This window comes from Moschus berezovskii, chromosome 23 (genome assembly GCF_049115385.1).
Source record: "Moschus berezovskii isolate FMDL1 chromosome 23, NW_MosBer_1.0, whole genome shotgun sequence".
NCBI lineage: Eukaryota > Metazoa > Chordata > Mammalia > Artiodactyla > Moschidae > Moschus > Moschus berezovskii.
This window is the reverse complement of record NC_142482.1, coordinates 37,936,122-37,960,273: the sequence shown is the minus strand read 5'-3', so window position 1 is coordinate 37,960,273 and position 24,152 is coordinate 37,936,122. Positions and strand designations below refer to the sequence as shown.

General features: G+C 39.5%; 1 protein-coding gene across 1 annotated transcript in view; it reads right to left on the bottom strand.

Moving 5' to 3' along the window:
• Positions 1 to 1,120: 1,120 nt before the first annotated feature.
• LOC148774140 (butyrophilin subfamily 1 member A1-like) overlaps positions 1,121 to 24,152 on the bottom strand; it is a 66,615-nt gene continuing 43,583 nt past the window's right edge. Inside the window, exons 3-4 of the mRNA XM_088831247.1 lie at positions 1,853 to 2,087; positions 1,121 to 1,679 (exon numbers count right to left, since the gene is read on the bottom strand). Of these exons, the coding sequence (XP_088687373.1) occupies positions 1,121 to 1,679; positions 1,853 to 2,087 (794 nt within the window). The remainder of the gene's footprint in view (positions 1,680 to 1,852; positions 2,088 to 24,152) is intronic.

The following is a 24,152-nucleotide window of genomic DNA, read 5'->3' as shown; positions in this document are numbered from 1 at the left end:
CTTCTCCAAGGAGTCTTCCTGACTCAGGGATCAAACCCTCATCTCTTGCATTGACACATGTGCGTGCTAAGTCACATCAGTCATGTCAGACTCTTTGAAACCCTAAATTCAATGAAATTCTTGGAATAAAAATAAAGTGTATTCATTTGTTATGGCTGTTGTAACAAAGAGAACAAATTAAGTGGCTTAAAAACAAAACTTTGTTGTCTCACAATTGTAGAGGCTAGAAGTTCAAGCTCAAGGTGTTGCAAGGGCCATCCTTGCTCTGAAGGTGCTAGGAAAGGATCTCTTCCAAGCAGTTCTCTTTGCTTCTGGTGATTTGCCAGCAGTCTTAGATTGTGGCAATAAAACACCAAGCCTGACATGATGACATGATGCTTTCTCTATATACATATGTGTGCTAAGTTGCTTCAGTTGTGTCCAACTCGTTGTGACCCTATGGACTGTAGACCTCAGGCTCCTCTGTCCAAGGAATTATCCAGGCAAGAATACTGGAGTGGGTTGCCATGCCCTCCTCCAAGGGATCTTCCCAACCCAGGGATCAAACCCACGTTTCTTGTATCAGCAGGCAGATTCTTTACCATAAGTGTCACCTGGGAAGCACCCCTATGTATATGTGTGTGTCTAAATTTCCTTTTTTATAAGGAAACCCAGCACAGTGGATTAAGGACCCATCCTACTCCAATAGGACCTTCAGTTCAATTCAGTTCAGTTCAGTCGCTCAGTTGTGTCCAACTCTTTGCGACCCCATGAATGACTCTACTTCCAAATAAGCTCATATCATGAATATTTGAGGTTAACCCATAACATGAGGTATATTGAGATAAAAATAAGAAACAGAGAAATAAAACTGGAATATTTGGATAACTATTTTGAGAGGATTGATTATGAAAAGAAAAATAGGAAACTGTATAGGACCATATATAATTTATGTTGGGTTTCAAATGTTCACAGGTTTACAGTAATTTGATAACAAATGATGAAGGGAGCACTGATATGTGAGGCGGTCATCAATCTGTGTTCCAGAGCTTTGAGAATTAGCCAGTAAGGAGGAGGAAAAAAATCTGTATGTCTCTGGGGGGAAATCGTGAACATCAGTGAAGTCCAAAGTAAACATTATTCATGAAAAGGTAGGCCCGTGAAATACAACATCAGTCTTTTCTCCTTCACCTGAACAGATGGTTAGGTGGCCAGAGGACAAACATCTAAAAAGAGGTTTTAGCACAACACAGAATGTGTTCTGGTGAAAGGTGAAAATACGAAATCTATCTGTCATGTCATAGAAAGACACATCCCCAGCCTCATAATCCAGGAATACCCCCACACTAAGGGGTTTCCCTCTTACAGTAAGAGGGGTTGCTTGGGCAGTGAGGGCACAGTACTCTCCCTCGTAAAGCCTGATGGCCCAGAAACCATTCTGTGCGGACATTGGGACCCTCCCCTTCCTTCTTACATTATCCCTGCAAACTTCCAGATCCCAGGAACAGGTGTTCCCAACTTGCACATCCCAGAAGTATCTCCCTGGACTGATGCTTAGTTGACCCAGCACACAGGAAACAGAGTCGAATCTCTGTGTGGAGCTGGGACGATCGTGACACTTCTTTTGCCAGGTAACTCGTTTCCCTTCTTCAGACAGAAGGAGAACAGGATGAGCAGTGGCTGCAACCAGGGTTAATTTGCTTCAAAGACAAGTGATCTATCATGTTTTTGGGAAAGGTCTCCGTAGACCTGGGCCAGAAGGTTCTCATTCTGTGAGGATTCCTCTGACCCTGTGTAGATCCAGCTCACTTCCACCCAACATTCCTCCAGACTGTCCCACAAAGAGCAAGGTCCCTCGTGGATCATCACATACACACCAGCTTTGAATTCTTCTTTCTTCCAATCTACAAGGAACAAGTAAACATGAGAACCTACCATCTGAAAAACATAGCTGCCTGTCTGTTCAAAATACTCTGAGTATAAAAAACCGGCTGCGCGATGGACTGTGCGCAGAAGCGACGCCAGAAGCTTGGCTGAGAGGAACCACTCCTTGCCTGAGGTCAGGGGCAGCGGCCAAGAGGAGCTACCCCACGTCCACGTGGTGGCGGCTGCACAGGTGCAGGAGAGCCGAGAGGAGCTATTCCACATTCAAGGTCAGGAGGGGCGGCCATGAGGAGATACCCCTCGTCCACAGTAAGGAGCAGCGGCTGCGTTTTGCTGGAGCAACGTGAAGAGATACCCCACAACCAAGGTAAGAGAAACCCAAGTAAGACGGTAGGTATTGCAAGAGGGCATCAGAGGGCAGACACACTGAAATCATAATCACAGAAAACTAGTCGATCTGATCGCATGGACCACAGCCTTGTCTAACTCAATGAAACTAAGCCATGCCGTGTGGGGCCATCCAAGACGGGCAGGTCATGGTGGAGAGGTCTGGCAGAATGTGATCCACTAAAGAAAGGAATGGCAAACCACTTCAGTATACTTGCCTTGAGAACCCCATGAACAGTATGAAAAGGCAAAATGATAGGATACTGAATGAGGAACTCCCCAGGTCAGTAGGTGCCCAGTATAATACTGGAGATCAGTGGAGAAATAAATCCAGAAAGAATGAAGGGATGGAGCCAAAGCAAAAACAATTCCCAGTTGTGGATGTGACTGGTGATAGAAGCAAGGTCCAGTGCTGTAAAGAACAATATTGCATAGGAACCTGGAATGTTAGGTCCATGAATCAAGGCAAATTGGAAGTGATCAAACAGGAGATGGCAATAGTGAACGTAGGCATTCTAGGAATCAGTGAGCTAAAATGGACTGGAATGGGTGAATTTAACTCAGACGACCATTATCTCTACTACTGTGGGCAGGAATCCCTTAGAAGAAATGGAGTAGCCATCATGGTCAACAAAAGAGTCCGAAATGCAGTACTTGGATGCAATCTCAAAAACAACAGAATGATCTCTGTTCGTTTCCAAGGCAAACCATTCAATGTTACAGTAAACCCAGCCTATGCCCCAACCGGTAATGCTGAAGAAGCCAAAGTTGAACGGTTCTATGAAGACCTACAAGACCTTTTAGAACTAACACCCAAAAAAGATGTCCTTTTCACTATAGGGGGCTGGAATGCAAAAGTAGGAAATCAAGAAACACCTGGAGTAACAGGCAAATTTGGCTTTGGAGCATGAAATGAAGCAGGGCAAAGGCTAATAGAGTTCTGCCAAGAGAACGCACTGGTCAGAGCAAACACCCTCTTCCAACAACACAAGAGAAGACTCTACACATGGACATCACCAGATGGTCAACACCAAAATCAGATTGATTATATTCTTTGCAGCCAAAGATGGAGAAGCTCTATACAGTTAGCAAAAACAAAACCAGGAGCTGACTGTGGCTCAGATCATGAACTCCTTATTGCCAAATTCAGACTTAAATAGAAGAAAGTAGGGCAAACCACTAGACCATTCAGATATGACCTAAATCAAATCCCTTATGATTATACAGTGGAAGTAAGAAATAGATTTAAGGGACTAGATCTGATAGATAGAGTGCCTGATGAACTATGGACAGAGATTTGTGACATTGTACAGGAGACAAGGATCAAAACCATCCCCATGGAAAATAAATGTAAAACAGCAAAATGACTATCTGAGGAGGCCTTACAAACAGCTGTGAAAAGAAGAGAAGTGAAAAGGAAAGATATAAGCATCTGAATGCAGAGTTCCAAAGAATAGCAAGGAGACATAAGAAAGCCTTCCTCAGGGATCAATGCAAAGAAATAGAGGAAAACAACAGAATAAGAAAGACTAGAGATCTCTTCAAGAAAATTAGAAATACCAAGGGAACATTTCATGGAAAGATGGGCTCGATAAAGCACAAAAATAGTATGGACCTAAGAGAAGCAGAAGATATTAAGAAGAGGTGGCAAGAATACACAGAAGAACTATACAAAAAAGAGCTTCATGACCCAGATAATCACGATGGTGTGATCACTCATCTAGAGTCAGACATCTTGGATTGTGAAGTCAAGTGGGCCTTAGAAAGTATCACTACGAACAAAGCTAGTGGAGGTGATGGAATTCCAGTTGAGCTATTTCAAATCCTGAAAGATGATGCTGAAAAAGTGCTGCACTCAATATGCCAGCAAATTTGGAAAACTCAGCGGTGGCCACAGGACTGGGAAAGGTCAGTTTTCATTCCAATCCCAAAGAAAGACAATGCCAAAGAATGCTCAAACTACCGCACAATTATACTCATCTCACACTCTAGTAAAGTCATGCTCAAAATTCTCCAAGTCAAGCTTCAGCAATATGTGAACCGTGAACTTCCAGATGTTCAAGCAGGTTTTAGAAAAGGCAGAGGAACCAGAGATCAAATCGCCAACATCCACTGGATCATGGGAAAAGCAAGAGAGTTCAAGAAAAACATCTACTTCTGTTTTATTGACTACACCAAAGTCTTTGACTGTGTGGATCACCACAAACTGTGGAAAATTCTGAAAGAGATGGGACTACCAGACCACCTGACCTGCCTCCTGAGGAATCTGTATACAGATCAAGAGTCAACAGTTAGAACTGGACATGGAACAACAGACTGGTTCCAAATCGGGAAAGGAGTACACCAAGGCTATATACTGTCACCTTAGGATTTAATTTCTTTGCAGAGTACATTGTGTGAAATGCCAGGCTGGATGAAGCACAAGCTGGAATCAAGATGACTAACCTTAACCCTAACCCTAATTCTAATCCTAATTTCAATTAGGAGAAATATCAATAACCTCAGATATGCAGATAACACCACCTTTATGGCAGAAAGCAAAGAACTATATAGCGTCTTGATGAAAGTGAAAGAGAAGAGTGAAAAAGCTGGCTTAAAACTCAATAATCAGAAAACTAAGATCATGGCATCCAGTCCCACCTCTTCATGGCAAATAGATGCGGAAGCAATGGAAACAGTGGGAGACTTTATTTTGGGGAACTCCAAAATCACTGCTGATGGTGACTGAAGCTATGAAATTAAAAGATGCTTGCTCCTTGGAAGAAAAGTTATGACCAACCTAGAGAGCATACTAAAAAGCAGAGACATTACTTTGCCAAGAAAGGTCCATCTAGTCGTCAAAGCTATGGTTTTTCCAGTAGTCATGTATGGATGTGAGAGTTGAACTATAAAGAAAGCTGAGTGCCGAAGAATTGATACTTTTGAACTGTAGTGTTGGAGAAGACTCTTAAGAGTCCCTTGAACTGCAAGGAGATCCAACCAGTCCATCCTAAAGGAAATCAGTCTTGAATATTCATTGGAAGGACTAATGCTGAAGCTGAAACTCCAATCCTTTGGCCACCTGATGTGAGGAACTGACTCTCTGGGAAAGAACCCGATGTTGGGAAAGACTGAAGGCAGTCGGAGAAGGGGATGACAGAAGATGAGATGGTTGGATGGCATCACCGACTTGAGGGACATGAGTTTGAGTAAGCTCTGTGAGTTGGTGATGGATGGGGAGGCCAGGAATGCTGCAGTCCATGGGGTCACAAACAGTCAGACACGATGGAGTGACTGAACTGAACTAAGAGTATGGTCAAGAAAAGTGGACCAAGTCTCAGGTTTACATGTGATATTAGTAATAGATATATAAAAGGACAACAACAAGAGACTTATAATAGACATAGTGTGAAATCAAAACGAAAACATGTCTCTTTCACCAGGTTTGGAGTTTGAGCCATTCCTTTAAAACTTGGGATAAAATCTTGAATAGAACCATAGGCATTCTATCTCGGAGGACAAGTTGAAGAAGCCAAGTTAAAGAAAGCCTTCTATTAAATAGAGAAATCACTATACTTCTTAGTCCAACTTCATTGAACCAACCTTATAGTGAAATTACGATAATCATATGGAAGATAGTACTTTAAGGCTGTATTAAAGGAAAATAAGGAAACTAAGAAAAAGTATTTCTAGGTAACACATCTGGAAAAGAAAAAGATCAGAAAAAAATTACCAATTTAAATCTGAAGTACATCTGAAAAGCAAAAAAAAAAAAAATCACATTCATGTAAATATCATAGAAAATCAGCAGAAAATACAAGATGAAAATTCCTAATTCAAAATTTAGAATAAATATGCATTTAATAAAATAATAAAATACCTTTACAACAAATACTATACATATGACAGGTTAAACAAGATTTTTTAAAGTAAAAACATTGTGTAATCATGGATAAATGTAGGTATAAGTTCTGAAAAGGTGTTTTTAGAAGATGCCACAACCTGTTGAGAAAGTGAATCAATGTACACATGGGTACAAACTTTTTGCAAGTCTGATGATTTCTAATTCTTTGCATTTAACAAATTTGCAATAAAATTAATTATGTTACAAACTCATAGGACTTTCAAAATGACTTTGAAAGCCTGTACACTTTGATTTTAACATCTATTGCAGAAAACAAAAAAATTGAGTGATATGGCTCTAATCAAATTTGCTCCACTACTTACATTATAACTTAGATAATAGTAGAAAATTTCTCAGCAAGCAAACTTCTTATAAACTGAAAACAAATGGAATAAAATTGATACTGATGACTGATTCATGCACTTGGGGGAAACATAATTGGTAAAAATGAGTTAATGAAGGAAAAATACTAGGATTACACGAACAAAGTGTTAGACAGCTGTGCTTTATATACTTGTTTTATCTTCTTTCTATAATATGACTCCGGAGAAGGCAATGGCAAGCCACTCCAGTACTCTTGCCTGGAAAATCCCATGGATGGAGGAGCCTGGTAGGCTGCAGTCCGTGGGGTCGCTAAGGGTCGGACACGACTGGGCGACTTCACTTTCACTTTTCACTTTCACACCTTGGAGAAGGAAATGGCAACCCACTCCAGTGTTCTTGCCTGGAGAAGCCCAGGGGCGGGGGAGCCTGGTGGGCTTCCGTATATGGGGTCACACAGAGTCGGACACGACTGAAGTGACTTAGCAGCAGCAACAGCAGCATAATATGACTCCAGACTTCATTGAAGTCCCTTAAATTTTCATGCAAATTTCAAGAGATTAGCTCACTTCCAGTATTGAAATTTTAATAAAAGACAGCATTTGAGAGCCCTTAGAATTTATAGAATTCAAGTTTTTATGTACCAGGTACACTTTTACTTGTCCTACATTATTGGAGGAAACCTCTCTGGTTGTGTTTCATCTACTATGTGGTCTTTTCTTATTTCTCCTGGATTTACTAGACTAAAACATCAATCTGTAGTCCAAGTTGTAACTTTGTCAAAGTTAGATGCCTTTTAGGATATAATTCCTCACTTTAAAAGAAAGGAAACTAATGTAGTCTCATATACCTTCCAGTAAGGAAAAACTCATTTCTTTAAATTAAATAACAAGAAAGTAATAGAAAAGAAGTGTTATGTGGCAGTGAAGAGAGATCTGTGTCAAATGAGACTATCTTGATAAAAACTGATTGGTCAGAATTTGAAATACTCAAACTTGGAACATATCTTCATAAAAGATTCTTTTCATGGAAATTATTAAAGCAGAGACCTCACTTTGCTGATAAAGTTCTGCATAGTCAAAGCTATGATTTTTCCATTAGTCATGCATGCATGTGAGAGTTAGAGCATAAAGAAGGCTGAGCCCTGAAGAATTGATGCTTTTGAACTGTGGTGCTGGAGAAGACATTTGAGAGTCCCTTGGACAACCATTTAGTCTGAATTTGGCAATAAGGAGTTCATGATCTGAGCCACAGTCAGCTCCCGGTCTTGTTTTTGCTAACTATATAGAGCTTCTCCATCTTTGGCTGCAAAGAATATGATCAACCTGATTTCGGTGTTGACCATCTGGTGATGTCCATGTGTAGAGTCTTCTCTTGTGTTGTTGAAAGAGGGTATTTGCTATGAGCAGTGCATTCTCTTGGCAAAACTCTATTAGCCTTTGCCCTGCTTCATTCCGTGCTCCAAGGCCAAATTTGCCTGTTACTCCAGGTGTTTCTTGATTTCCTACTTTTGCATTCCAGCCCCCTATAGTGAAAAGGACATCTTTTTTGGGTGTTAGTTCTAAAAGGTCTTGTAGGTCTTCATAGAACCGTTCAACTTTGGCTTCTTCAGCATTACCGGTTGGGGCATAGGCTGGGTTTACTGTAACATTGAATGGTTTGCCTTGGAAACGAACAGAGATCATTCTGTTGTTTTTGAGATTGCATCCAAGTACTGCATTTCGGACTCTTTTGTTGACCATGATGGCTACTCCATTTCTTCTAAGGGATTCCTGCCCACAGTAGTAGATATAATGGTCGTCTGAGTTAAATTCACCCATTCCAGTCCATTTTAGCTCACTGATTCCTAGAATGCCTACGTTCACTATTGCCATCTCCTGTTTGATCACTTCCAATTTGCCTTGATTCATGGACCTAACATTCCAGGTTCCTATGCAATATTGTTCTTTACAGCACTGGACCTTGCTTCTATCACCAGTCACATCCACAACTGGGAATTGTTTTTGCTTTGGCTCCATCCCTTCATTCTTTCTGGATTTATTTCTCCACTGATCTCCAGTATTATACTGGGCACCTACTGACCTGGGGAGTTCCTCATTCAGTATCCTATCATTTTGCCTTTTCATACTGTTCATGGGGTTCTCAAGGCAAGTATACTGAAGTGGTTTGCCATTCCCTTCTCCAGTGGACCACATTCTGTCGGACTGAGCAACAGAACTGACTGCCTCTTGAGAAACCTATATGCAGGTCAGGAAGCAACAGTTAGAACTTCACATGGAACAACAGACTGGTTCCAAATAGGAAAAGGAGTATGTCAAGGCTGTATATTGTCACCCTGCTTATTTAACTTCTATGCAGATTACATCATGAGAAACTCTGGGCTGGATGAAGCACAAGCTGGAATCAAGATTGCTGGGAGAAATATCAATAACCTCAGATATGCAGATGACACCACCCTTATGGCAGAAAGTGAAGAGCAACTAAAAAGCTTCTTGATGAAAGTGAAAGAGGAGAGTGAAAAAGTTGGCTTAAAGTTCAATATTGAGAAAACTAGATCATGGCCTCTGGTCCCATTACTTCATGGGAAATAGATGGGGAAACAGTGGAAACAGTGGGTGACTTTTTTTTTCTGGGCTCCAAAATCACTGCGGATGCTTTTGTAGCCATGAAATTAAAAGACACTTACTCCTTGGAAGGAAAGTTATTACCAACCTAGACAGTAAATTAAAAAAGCTGAAACATTACTTTGCCAACAAAGGTCCATCTCTTCAAGGCTATGGTTTTTCCCGTGGTCATGTATGGATGTGAGAGTTGGACTGTGAAGAAAGTTGAGCACTGAAGAATTGATGCTTTTGAACCGTGGTGTTGAAGAAGACTCTTGAGAGTCCCTTGGACTGCAAGGAGATCCAACCAGTCCATCCTAGAGGAGATCAGTCCTGGGTCTTCATTGGAAAGACTGATGTAAAGCTGAAACTCCAATACTTTGACCACCTCATGCGACGAGTTGACTCAGTGGAAAAGGCTCTGATGCTGGGAGGGAGTGGAGGCAGGAGGAGAAGGGCATGACAGAAGATCAAATGGCTGGATTGCATCATCGACTTGATTCATACGAGTGTGAGTGAACTCTGGGAGTTGGTGATATACAGGGAGGCCTGGCGTGCTGTGATTCATGGGGTCACAAAGAGTTCGACACGAATGAGCAACTGAACCGAGCTGAACTAGGCAACAAGAAGATCAAACTGGTCAGTCCTAAAGGAATTAAACCTTGAATATTCATTAGAATATGATGCTGAGGCTGAAGCTCCAATAATTTGGCCACCTGATACAAAGAGCCAACTCACTGAAAAAGACCCTTATGTTGGGAAACATTAAGGAGAGAAGGAGAAGGGGACGACAGTGGATGAGATGGTTGGATGGCATTACCGACTCAACGGACATGAGTTTGAGTAAACACCAGGTGGTAGTAAAGAACAGGCAAGCCTGGTTCACTGCAGTCCATGGGGTCATGAAAAGTTGGACATGACTTAGCGACTGAACAACAACGACATCCATGGAAAGGCTCTGTCTCCTTGATTGCAATGACTGGAAATACGAAAGAGGTAATAATGCCATAAATTGAATAGCAAATGAAGATGGGTAACTTGAGTTGGAAGGATAAGATACTGACATAAAAGCATGTAAAACTATGTCTTTGTTTGCATTTAAGGGAGATGATCTTTAAGAGTGGAAGGCAAGGGCATGAGAAATAGATGAGAGATTGACAATGTACCCCGTGGAATACATTTGGTACTTGCCTTTTTCCTGTTCGCTCTCCTTTGAAAACATAGAAGGAAGAAGTAAGCAATTCATTCCAGACAGGAGCATAATGTTAAGAAGGAAGGAGATCCAAAATTAGGGCTTCTTTCATAGTTTACTCTGTGGTATAACATGATGTATATTTGTGAAAACTGAGGCCATAAATTTCCAAAGGACATCTCACCAATCAGAGGTTGTTTTATATCCCTCCACCCCTTTGTACAAAAGGAACTAAATTAGGAAGTAAAACCTAAAGAGGAGATGGGGCAGGAATTCTTGGGGGATGCAAGTATCAATCATTAGTCTGTTGTTGGACCATCCTTTTTCACACTGAAATGTAGGTATAGACACATGTAGGACACAGGGGAGCTTCCCAGGTGGCTTAGTGGTAAAGAATCTGCCTGCCAATGGAGGAGACTCAGGCTCAATCCCTGGGTCTGGAAGATCCCCTGGAGAAGGAAATGGCAACCCACTCCAGTACTGTTGCCTGGAAATCCCATATACAGAGGTGCCTGGAAGCTCCAGGGATTGCAAAAGAGTCAGACAGGACCTAGGACAAAACAACAACAGGAGACAAGTACTTAAAAAGTGAGAAGGAAGCATTTGGTGAAGGCACCCATCAGTGCAAAAATGTATCTGTAGCAGTTGTCATATGAGACTTGTTATTTACATTAAAGAGATAAATTCCTAAATTCTATTCCCAAAAAAGAGTATAGCTGAAATTTTCATGAGAAATTTGTACAACCATTTTGGAAAACAGTGCTATGGTATCTTCAATATGTAGTAATAAAGTTAATATTGTGATCCAGACTTTCCTCTCCAAAGAAAAAGAATTAAAATGGAATATTTACATAAACATTGCAAATGAATGTTCACGGCAACTTTCCTATACAGGTCAAAAATGTGAAAAAATTTAAATATTCATTGCCAGGAGAAGGATAAAAAAATTGCTGTATATGCCTACATTGCGATAATACACAACAGTAGAGAATAAAAAGTAGAATGAAGATACATGCAGCAATATGCATAACTGTAAAATGAGTATTCTGTGTGAAGTAAGCCAGATATAAAATCATATAAAAAATGTGCATTTTCATAAAATTCTTGAAAACAGGAGATAATCTGTATTCAGAAAGAAATTCGTGATTGTGTAGGAACAAGATGGGGCAGAAAAAGGCCTGAAGGAGTCATTACAAAATCATGAGAAAACTTAATGGTATAGATAGTTTCATTTCTTTAAGTGTTGTTATTGCTTCATGGATGTGTATGTATATTACAATGTATTCAATCAAACATTTTTCAGGAATACTACTTGCTGTATTTCAACTAGATCTCAATAAAGCATTGATGCAAAGCTCTCTTCAACTTTCAACCCTAAGTTCTTCCCCATTTTCCCAACTCACAATTTCTCTGTTAGGATTGCTTTTGCCATAATCATATTTTATTTTTTCTCAAGCATTTTATTAGATACCCAAGGATACTTTCAACTTATCCAGAGTCCCCTTTACTGAGTTTAATTTACTAAGCACGCAAATGCTCCTGAGCATCTAATGATATCCTTTGAGCAGAAAAACAAGTAGTAAGTTTAGAAGGTTCATGTAGTAACTCAGGAGAGAACAAATGTTCAGTAAGACCACTGTAATGGGAAGAAGTGGGGAGGAAATAAATAAATGTTTTCGTTAACCATTTGTGTATTTCTCGTATCATTAATTGGCTTCCCAGGTGGCTTGTGGCTCAGCTGGTAAAGAATCTGCCTGCAAAACGGGGAACCTGGTTTGGGAAGATTCCCTGGAAAAGGGAAAGGCTACCCACTCCAGTATTCTGGCCTGGAGAAGTCCATGGACTGTATAGTCCATGGGGTTGCAAATAGATGGACACGACTGAGCGACTTTCACTTCACTTTACTTCAGGTGGTTCAGTGGTAAAGAATCCATCTGCAATGCAGGAGCTGCAGAAGATGCCAGTTTGATCTCTGTGTCAGTAAGATCCCCTGGAGAAGGAAATGGCAACACACTCCAGCATTCTTGCCCAGATAATCCTAAGGACAGAGTAGCCTGGCTCGCTACAGTCCATGGAGCTGCAAAGAGTCAAAAATGACTGAGCCAAGAAACACACACACACATCATTTATGCACGGCTTACTTTCACTTTTTCTGGTAATATTAATTTTAACATGTATAAAGATAGACTTAGACAAATCTTAGTCTTAGAATGGCATTGTTTTCTCTGATTCTTCTTCCTCTTTTTCCTCTCCTCTATTTTTCTCTTCCTCCTGTTTCTTCTCTTCTTCTTTTCATATTCTCCTTCTTCCCTCATTGTTCATCTTTCTCTATGAAGGCCACTATTTCCTAACAGACTTCTATATTTTCTTTCTTTCTTTCTTTTTTTTTTTTTTTTTTGATCTTCATGTTAAGATGAAAGTCCCCCCCCCACTCTTTTTTTTTTGTAATTAATTAATTTTTTATTGGAGGCAAATTATTTTACAATATTATATTGGTTGGTTTTGCCATACATTGACATGAATTCGCCCTGGGTTTACATAAGTTCCCCCTCCTGAACCCCCCTCCCACCTCCCTCCTCCCTTTATCCTCCCTCTGGGTCATCCTCGCATGCCAGCCCCGAGCATCCTATAACATGCATTGACCCTGAACTAGTGATTCATTTCACATATGACAACATACGTGTTTCAATGCCATTCTCCCAAATCATCCCACCCTCACCCTCTCCCGCAGAGTCCCAAAGACTGATCTATACATACGTGTCTCTTTTGCAGTCTCGTATACAGGGTTCAGGTTACCATCTTTCTAAATTCCATATATATGCATTAGTATACTGTATTGATGTTTTTCTTTGTGGCTTACTTCACTCTGTATAATAGGCTCCAATTTCATCCACCTCATTACAACTGATTCAAATGCATTCTTTTTGATGGCTGAAAAATACTCCATTGTGTATATGTACCAAAGCTTTCTTATCCATTCATCTGCAGATGGACATCTAGGTTGCTTCCATGTCCTGGCTATTATAAACAGTGCTGCGATGAACATTGGAGTACATGTGTCTCTTTCAATTCTGGTTTCCTCAGTGTGTATGCCCAAGAGTGCGATTGCTGGATCATATGGCAGTTCTATTTCCAGTTTTTTGAGGAATCTCCACACTGTTCTCCATAGTGGCTGTACTAGTTTGCATTCCCACCAACAGTGTAAGAGGGTTCCTTTCTCTCCACATCCTCTCCAGCATTTATTGCATGTAGACTTTTGGATAGCAGCCATTCTGACTGGTGTGAAATGGTATCTCATTGTGGTTTTGATTTGCATCTCTCTGATTATGAGGGATGTTGAGCATTTTTTCATGTGTTTGTTAGCCATCTGTATGTCTTCTTTGGAGAAATGTCTGTTTAGTTCTTTGGCCCATTTTTTGATTGGGTCATTTATTCTTCTGGAATTGAGCTGCAGGAGCTGCTTGTATATTTTGGAGATTAATCCTTTATCAGTTGCTTCATTTGCTATTATTTTCTCCCATTCTGAAGGCTGTCTTTTCACCTTGCTTGTAGTTTCCTTTGCTGTGCAGAAGCTTTTGATTTTAATTAGGTCCCATTTGTTTATTTTTGCTTTTATTTCCACTATTCTGGGAGGTGGGTCATGGAGGATCCTGCTGTGATTTATGTCGGAGAGTGTTTTGCCTACGTTCTCCTCTAGGAGTTTTATAGTTTCTGGTCTTACATTTAGCTCTCTAATCCATTTTGAGTTTATTTTGGTGTATGGTGTTAGGAAGTGTTCTAGTTTCATTCTTTTACAAGTGGCTGACCAGTTTTCCCAGCACCACTTGTTAAAGAGACTGTCTTTTCTCCATTTTATATTCTTGCCTCCTTTGTCAAAGATAAGGTGTCCATAGGTGCGTGGATTTATCTCTGGGCTTTCTATTTTGTTCCATTGATCTATATTTCTGTCTTTATGCCAGTACCATACTGTCTTGATGACTGTGGCTTTGTAGTAGAGCCTGAAGTCCGGCAGGTTAATTCCCCCAGTTCCATTTTTCTTCCTCAAGATTACTTTGGATATTCGAGGTTTTTTGTATTTCCATACAAATTGTGAGATTGTTTGTTCTAGTTCTGTGAAAAATATCGTTGGTAGCTTGATAGGGATTGCATTGAATGTATAAATAACTTTGGGTAGTATACTCATTTTTACAATATTTATTCTTCCAATCCATGAGCATGGTATATTTCTCCATCTATTAGTGTCCTCTTTGATTGCTTTCAGTAGTGTTTTATAGTTTTCTATGTACAAGTCTTTTGTTTCCTTAGGTAGATATATTCCTATGTATTTTATTCTTTTCGTTGCAACAGTGAATGGAATAGTTTCCTTAATTTCTCTTTCTATTTTCTCATTATTAGTGTATAAGAATGCAAGGGATTTCTGTGTGTTGATTTTATATCCTGCAACGTTACTGTAATCATTGATTAGCTCTAGTAGTTTTCTGGTAGAGTCTCTAGGGTTTTCTGTGTAGAGGATCATGTCATCAGCGAACAGTGAAAGTTTTACTTCTTCTTTTCCAATTTGGATTCCTTTTGTGTCTTTTTCTGCTCTGATTTCTGTGGCCAAAACTTCCAGAACTATGTTGAATAGTAGTGGTGAGAGTGGGCACCCTTGTCTTGTTCCTGACTTTAGGGGAAATGCTTTCAGTTTTTCACCATTGAGGATAATGTTTGCTGTGGGTTTGTCACATATAGCTTTTATTATGTTGAGGTATGTCCCTTCTATTCCCACTTTCTGGAGGGTTTTTATCATAAATGGATGTTGAATTTTGTCGAAGGCTTTCTCTGCATCTATTGAGATAATCATATGATTTTTATTTTTCAGTTTGTTAATGTGGTGTATTACGTTGATTGATTTGCAGATATTGAAGAATCCTTGCATTCCTGGGATAAAGCCCACTTGGTCATGATGTATGATCTTCTTAATATGTTGTTGGATTCTGATTGCTAGAATTTTGTTAAGGATTTTTGCATCTATGTTCATCAGTGATATTGGCCTGTAGTTTTCTTTTTTTGTGGGGTCTTTACCAGGTTTTGGGATTAGGGTGATGGTGGCCTCATAGAATGAGTTTGGAAGTTTCCCTTCCTCAGCAATTTTCTGGAAGAGTTTGAGTAGAATAGGTGTTAGCTCTTCACTAAATTTTTGGTAGAATTTGGCTGTGAAGCCGTCTGGACCTGGGCTTTTGTTTGCTGGAAGATTCTTGATTACAGCCTCTAGTTCTGTGCTTGTGATGGGTCTGTTCAGATTTTCTATTTCTTCCTGGTTCAGTTTTGGAAAGTTGTACTTTTCTAGGAATTTGTCCATTTCTTCCAGGTTATTCATTTTATTGCCATATAATTGCTGATAGTATTCTCTAATAATCCTTTGTATTTCTGTGTTGTCAGTTGTGATCTCTCCATTTTCATTTCTAATTTTATTGATTTGGTTCTTCTCCCTTTGTTTCTTGATAAGTCTGGCTAGTGGTTTGTCAATTTTATTTACCTTCTCAAAGAACCAGCTTTTGGCTTTGTTGATTTTTGCTATGGTCTCTTTTGTTTCTTTTGCATTTATCTCTGCCCTAATTTTTACGATTTCTTTCCTTCTACTGACCCTGGGGTTCTTCATTTCTTCCTTTTCTAGTTGCTTTAGATGTAGAGTTAGGTTATTTAGTTGACTTTTTCCTTGTTTCTTGATGTGTGCCTGTATTGCTATGAACTTCCCCCTTAGCACTGCTTTTACAGTGTCCCAGAGGTTTTGGGTTGTTGTGTTTTCATTTTCATTCATTTCTATGCATATTTTGATTTCTCTTTTGATTTCTTCTATGATTTGTTCATTATTCAGCAGCGTGTTGTTCAGCCTCCATATGTTGGCATTTTTAATAGTTTTTCTCTTATAATTGAGATCTAATCTTACTGCATTGTGGTCAGAAAAGATGCATGGAATGATTTCAACTTTTTTGAATTTACCAAGGCTAGATTTACGGCCCAGGATGTGATCTATCCTGGAAAAGGTTCCGTGTGCGCTTGAGAAAAAGGTGAAATTCATTGTTTTGGGGTGAAATGTCCTATCGAGATCTATTAGGTCTAACTGGTCTATTGTATCATTTAAAGTTTGTGTTTCCTTGTTAATTTTCTGTTTAGTTGATCTATCCATAGATGTAAGTGGGGTATTAAAATCTCCCACTATTATTGCATTATTGTTAATTTCCCCTTTCATACTTGTTAGTAATTGTCTTACATATTGTGGTGCTCCTATGTTGGGTGCATAAATATTTATAATTGTTATATCTTCTTCTTGGATTGATCCTTTGAACATTATGTAGTTTCCTTCTTTGTCTCTTTTCACAGCCTTTGTTTTAAAGTCTATTTTATCTGATATGAGTATTGCTACTCCTGCTTTCTTTTGGTCTCTATTTGCATGGAATATCTTTTTCCAGCCCTTTACTTTCAGTCTGTGTGTGTCCCTCGTTTTGAGGTGGGTCTCTTGCAGACAACATATATGGGGGTCTTGTTTTTGTATCCATTCAGCCAGCCTTTGTCTTTTGGTTGGGGCATTCAACCCATTTACGTTTAAGGTAATTATTGATAAGTACGATCCTGTAGCCATTTTCTTTATTGCTTTGGGTTCGAGTTTATACACCCTTTCTGTGTTTCCTGTCTAGAAAAGATCCTTTAGTATTTGTTGGAGAGCTGGTTTGGTAATGCTGAATTCTCTCAGCTTTTGCTTGTCTGTAAAGCTTTTGATTTCGCCTTCATATTTGAATGAGATCCTTGCTGGGTACAGTAGTCTAGGCTGTAGGTTATTTTCTTTCATCACTTGAAGTATGTCTTGCCATTCCCTCCTGGCCTGAAGAGTTTCTGTTGAAAGATCGGCTGTTATCCTTATGGGAATCCCCTTGTGTGTTTTTTGCTGTTTTTCCCTTGCTGCTTTTAATATTTGTTCTTTGTGTTTGATCTTTGTTAATTTGATTAATATGTGTCTTGGAGTATTTCGCCTTGGGTTTATCCTGTTGGGGACTCTCTGCGTTTCTTGGACTTGGGTGATTATTTCTTTCCCTATTTTAGGGAAGTTTTCAACTGTTAACTCCTCAAGTATTCTTTCATGGTCTTTCTTTTTGTCTTCTTCTTCTGGGATTCCTATGATTCGAATGTTGGAGCGTTTAACATTGTCCCAGAGGTCTCTAATATTGTTCTCATTTCTTTTAATTTGTTTTTCTTTTTTCCTCTCTGTTTCATTTATTTCTACAATTCTATCTTCTAACTCGCTTATCCTTTCTTCTGCCTCTGTTATTCTACTGTTTGTCCCTTCCAGAGTGTTTCTGATCTCATCTATTGCATTATTCATTGTATATTGACTCTTTTTTATTTCCTCTAAGTCCTTATTAAACCTTTCTTCCATCTTCTCAATCTTTTTCTCCAGGTTATTTATCTGTAACTCCATTTTGCTTTCAAGATTTTGAATCATTTTCACCATGAAAATTCGAAATTCTTTATCATGTAGATTCCCTATATCTTCCTCTTTTGTTTGTGTTGATGGACATTTATCTTGTTCCTTTACTTGCTGGGTATTTCTCTGCCTCTTCATCTTGCTTATAATGCTTTGCTCTGGGTGGCCTTTCCCTCTTCTGGCCCTTTGTGGAGTTCTCTTTATTATATAGTTTCCTCATTGTGTGTGGGGTTGGACAGGTGACTTGTCATGGTTCCCTGGTTACGGAAGCTTGTGTCGGTGTTCTGGTGGGTGGAGCTGGATTTGTTCTCTCTGGAGTGCAATGAAGTGTCCAGTAATGAGTTATGAGATGTCAGTGGGTTTGGAGTGACTTTGGGCAGCCTGTATATTGAAGCTCAGGGCTAGTTTCCTGTGTTACTGGAGAATTTGCGTGGTATGTCTTGCTCTGGAACTTGTTGACCCTTGGGTGGTGCTTGGTTTTAGTGTAGGTATGGAGACGTATGATGAGCTCCTATCGATTAATGTTCCCTGGAGTCAGGAGTTCTCTGGTGTTCTCAGGATTCGGCCTTAAGCCTCTTGCCTCTGGTTTTTGGTCTTATTCTTGGAGTAGCCTCTAGACGTCTCTATCTGTCATTTCCAAGGTGGTTCCCTCTGTTTTAGCTTCTGTTTGCTGGTCTCTTCAGTGTCTAATTTCCTCCCTGATACTAGGGGGTGGGTAGACACTTTTTAAGGCTCAGTTGTTCAGTCCTGTTCTGGGAAGGGAGGAACGCAGGAGACGAATATCTCTGGCATCTCTGGGGAGTGCTCGCAGTGTCTCGGCCACACTGGTTTTGCCCCCGCTCACAGCACGTATGCTATCCCAGTGTACACTGCACAGGCTCTAGGTTGCTCTGCCGGGAACTGTCCGAGGCCGGTGCCAGGTTGTATGCACTTCCCAGGTCTGAGCGGCTCAAGTTCAGGTTCTCAGGTACTCCACAAAGGCGCAGACTTGGTTGAGACTGCGTTTTGTGCCTTCCCTGGTCCCAGCAGTTCAGGGGACCAGGTGTTTGGCGAGCGCTGTCTCTGCGACTTATCGCCTCCCCAGTCCCTGCCACTCGGTTTTCTGGGTGTACAACCGGCGCACCTTCTCAGGGGGATATCGACCGGCCCGAGCCCAAGAAGTCCTGATTAGCAACAAGCCTGTCTGCAGTTTGTATCAGATGCCTTTCTGGGGCCGCGGTTGCCCTCTCCGGCTCTGGCTGCGCTCCCTGCCTGTCTCGGCGGGGGATGGGGAATGGGCCGACCGCAGCCGGCTTGCTCTCCTCAGTCCTTTATTCTGTGAGCGGGGCTGGCCGAGTCATAGGTTAGAGCTTTCCGCCTTTTCGTGGGGAAGCTATCCCACAGTCTGCTTTGCTCTCCCCAGTTCTCTCAAATTGTTCTTGCGGCATTCAAGCCCAGTCCTCTCTAAGCAGTTCAGCCGGCTCCTCCCTGCCCAGCCCCCGCTTGCTAATTGCGTATGCAGGCGTCTGCGCTGCTTCTCTGCTGGGAGTTACCATTTGGCGGGTAGTCTGTGGGTTTTAAAAAAATCTTAAAAAAAAAAGAGGGTTATGTGGCCCTCTGATCTTCCAAGGCTCGCCACAGATTCACCAGTGAGAGTGTTTCCTGGTGTTTGGAAACTTCTCTCTTTTTAAAGCCTCCCTTCCCGGGACGGAGCTCCGTCCTTACTTCTTTTGTCTCGTTTTTTATCTTTTATGTTTTTTCCTACCTCCTTTTGAAGACAATGGGCTGCTTTTCTGGGTGCCTGACGTCCTCTGCCAGCATTCAGAATTAGTTTTGTGGACTTTACTCCACGTTCAAATGTTCTTTTGATGAATTTGTGGAGGAGAGAGTGGTCTCGCCATCCTATTCCTCCGCCATCTTGTTCCTTCTCTATATTTTCTTTCTTTTCTTTAGTATTTTCTCTGCCTTTTTTTCTCTTCTCACTGTGAATTTATGCATTACTTCTCTTTCACGGCTTTATTAGTGATTTTTCTCAATAAAAGAGAAATTCAGTTTGATGTATACAATTTTTCAATCATTTATTAATAATCATTTAAATATTAATATTTAATATTAATTTGTATAAATATTAATTTAATATTAATATTAATATCACGTATTAATCAATCCTTTCTTTTCAATTTTGAAAAAATCCCTTAGTAGTTATTATGCATTCCTAACTATAATATCACTTCAGAAAAAAAGAGAAATTAAGTATTTGTAGTAAGTTCTCTGTGAATCTCTTCAGAAATAATTTTAAAATTATTTAAAGAGATGGAAAAATGTTATTTTCAAGCATTGTCTTACAATTCTTATAATTCCTAAGCAAATAACAAATAAGTTGAGTCCTTGCTTCTCCTGTGGTTCAGGTGCTAAAGAATCTGCCTGCAATGCGGGAGACCTGGGTTCGACCCCTGGGTTGGGAAAATCCCCTGGAGAAGGGAAAGGTTACCCACTGCAGTATTCTGGCCTGTAGAATTTCATGGACCATAGCCCATGGGGTCTTAAAGAGTCAGACATGGCTTGGTAACTTTCACTCACTCACTCAAGTTGAGTCCTGTGATGATCCCAGTGTTCTGCCTTGAGGCACTATCTGGACTCCAGTTGAAAGATGAATGAGACCAAGATAATCTTGTGGTAATCCTCAGGTGAAGCCAATAAGATCAGTTTCTGTGGGTCAAGGGAGCTGGTTTTGTATAACTGAATACAGTGAGGAGGAAATTTTTAAAGAAATAACTCCAAATATTGGCTTAAGTTTCTTGATTCTATTGCTGAGTTTAAGCATAAGCTATGCATACACGGGGTGCAACTAATGAAGTGAGGCAAAAAATAGCAAAGAATCTATAATATTTAATAGGAGTTCTATAGGACTGGAAGGCATTCAAGTTAATAGCAGCTAGGAAGAAGAGCTTTCATTGCACATATGGGCCCTGAGAAAACACCAAAATATGGGCAAATCTAGTGGTAAGACAAAATTAGTTACATATTCAAGGCTACCCTAATCTTGATTTGACAAAATTTAAAACAAACCCTAAAAGAACCAAGACAATTCTTAAGTAACTAAACTCTGTGCCAGACAAAATCAATATTCAAAAAAACAGAAGCCAGCAGTCAGCAACGTAATATTCAAAATATCCAACATTCTACAAGCAATTACTTACTAGGTAGAGGAGAAAAGTTTAATCCATAACTAGAAGAGAAAGATTCAAAAGAAAAAGACCTGAAATGGCAGATATCAGGGAATTAAATACTGGTTTAAAGATAATGTTTTGTTTATATTATTAACATAAACATTAATTTAAAAAACATAAAATACAGCAAGAAAAAAATACAAAGTACAAAAAGGAGACAATAGAATGCTTAAGGAAAAAAATAGTCTTTGAAACTTTAGTTTACAGGATAGGGGTATATATTAAGCATTGCAGAAGCAAAAATATTAAAATTTGAGACAAAAATTATAACCAAACTAAAGCACAGAGAAAAATGTCATCAACTGAATTGACACACATGTGTTTTAGATCCTAGAAGCAGTAGAATGAGCAGGGACAGTGAAGAAGAAATAATTGTCTAAATTTCTCCCAATTTTATAAAACTAGAAAACCACACCTGACTCCAAACTGGATAAACAAAAAGAGCTCCACACTAAGACACATTTTTAAAAAATCTGGAAACAGTCAGAGAAAAAAATATTGTAACAAAAATAAAATAAATACAAGAATGTATTTCTTACAGTTCTTTGTCATCAAATATGCGAAGTATATATTTTGTTATCAGGTCACAACTATCAAATCACAACTTGAAGGTCTGAAAATGAAAAAAAATTAAAACTGGAATTCTACAGTTGGTGACATAGCCTTCAAAATTAAGGAGGGAAAATTATTTTTAAAACGAACAAATGTAGAAGCTTATGTTGCCAGAATAGTGCCACTACAAGATAGAAGTCAATGTTTATTTAAAATGAATGAAATAAAATAAAAATAGGAGAATAACAATGTATGGAAGGTACGGAGACAGAAATGATCATAACTTAATTATGGAGAGGGCCAACACTGAAAATTTTAGCTGTGAAAAACAGACATCCTGGAGCGGAGGGAGCCAACAAATGGCTAAATGGCTTATAGATTTTTTTAAAAGCAGGGAATCATAAAGACATCCAGAAACCAATTTCTCAAAGGGCTTCGGGCATAAAGGATATCTGAAAACTTATCAACTTTTTTCTGAAGTTCTTCTGAAAATTATAAATGCAAAGATCAATGTAAATTTCATGAGATAGACACAAGATATGAAATGTAAAATTATTGACATATTTGTATTTAAAATTTATGCTATCAGGATGCAGAAGATTACTCATACTCACACACACACACAGAAGCACACAGGGAATCAGAACTAACTTTTTATATGGTTTGTTTACTTTGGACTTTGCTGTTAAATATACAGTAATTTTTCATAATGTGGTAGTTACATGTGTAAAGCTACTTCAAACACTGCATTAGAGAAAAGAGAATCACTGCTCCAAAACTGCCTAACATAGAATTAGGTTTCTGGATGCATCTATGCTCAAAGATTTTGTCCACCAGTTATTACGGAATTTTGTTGAATTTGAGTTTCTGTTTTAACCAGCCTTAAAAATTCTGATCTTCACTGTGTTACATGGGGGGGAAAGTAAGTACTAAATGACAGTAAAGGAGGTTTAAATCAAATGATCTGGCTTTTTAAAAGAGAAATCTGGCATATCACACATTGAAATTTCAAAGGTATCTTGATAAAACTTATGAGAACACAACTATCTGTTCCTTTGGTTGCAACAAGACCAATAAAAGAAGTCACGATGGGGAAAACTGAATGGCAAATGAAGAGAGCAACCTCAGTTGGAAAACTAAATTAACAAGACAAAAGTCAAATAAAAATATGTGTCTGTGTGAGTTGAAGAAGGAGATCCTGCTTGTTTGTCAGGGAATGTTTAACAGGAGGATTCCTACATGCTGTTTCTCATAAATCCTCTGTTCCTTATTAATTTCTGTTATCAGAAACCAGTGGAATGGCATGCCACTCCCAGGACTGAGGTCATAGGATGAGACAGGCTTGAATTTCCCACAGTAAACATTCTCCTTATGACAAAACTCCACTAGCTTTGTTAGTAGTGATGCTTTCTAAGGCCCACTTGACTTCACATTCCAAGATGTCTGGCTCTAGGTCAGTGATCACGTTATCGTGACTATCTTGGTCTTGAAGATCTTTTTTGTACAGTTCTTCTGTGTATTCCTGCCACCTCTTCTTAATATCTTCTGCTTCTGTTAGGTCCATACCATTTCTGTCCTTTATCGAGCCCATCTTTGCATGAAATGTTCCCTTGGAATCTCTAGTTTTCTTGAAGAGGTCTCTTGTTCTTCCTATTCTGTTGTTTTCCTCTATTTCTTTGCATTGATCACTGAGGAAGTCTTTCTTATCTCTCCTTGCTATTCTTTGGAACTCTGCATTCAGATGCTTATATCTTTCCTTTTCTCCTTTGCTTTTCGCCTCTCTTCTTTTCACAGCTATTTGTAAGGCCTCCTTCGACAGCCATTTCGCTTTTTTGCATTTCTTTTCCATGGGGATGATCTTGGTCCCTGTCTCCTGTACAATGTCACGAACCTCCGTCCAGAGTTCATCAGGCACTCTATCAATCAGATCTAGTCCCTTAAATCTATTTCTCACTTTCACTGTATAATCATAAGGGATTTGATTGAGGTCATATCTGAATGGTCTAGTGGTTTTCCCTACTTTCTTCAATTTAAGTCTGAATTTTGCAATAAGGAGTTCATGATCTGAGCCACAGTCAGCTCCTGGTCTTGTTTTTGCTAACTGTATACAGCTTCTCCATCTTTGGTTGCAAAGAGTATAATCAATCTGATTTCGGTGTTGACCATCTGGTGATGTCCATGTGTAGAGTCTTCTCTTGTTGTTGGAAGAGGGTGTTTGCTATGACCAGTGCATTCTCTTGACAAAACTCTATTAGCCTTTGCCCTGCTTCATTACGTGCTCCAAGGCCAAATTTGCCAGTTATTCCAGGTGTTTCTTGACTTCCTACTTTTGCATTCCAGTCCCCTATAATGAAAAGGACATCTTTTTTGGGTGTTAGTTCTAAAAGGTCTTGTAGGTCTTCATAGAACCGATTAACTTCTGCTTCTTCAGCATTACTGGTTGGGGCATAGGCCTGGATTACTGTAATATTGAATGGTTTGCCTTGGGAACGAACAGAAATCATTCTTTCATTTTTAAGATTGCATCCAAGTACTGCATTTCGGACTCTTTTGTTGACCATGATGGCTACTCCATTTCTTCTAAGGGATTCCTGCCCACAGTAGTAGATATAATGGTCATCCGAGTTAAATTCACCCATTCCAGTCCATTTTAATTCACTGATTCCTAGAATGTCGATGT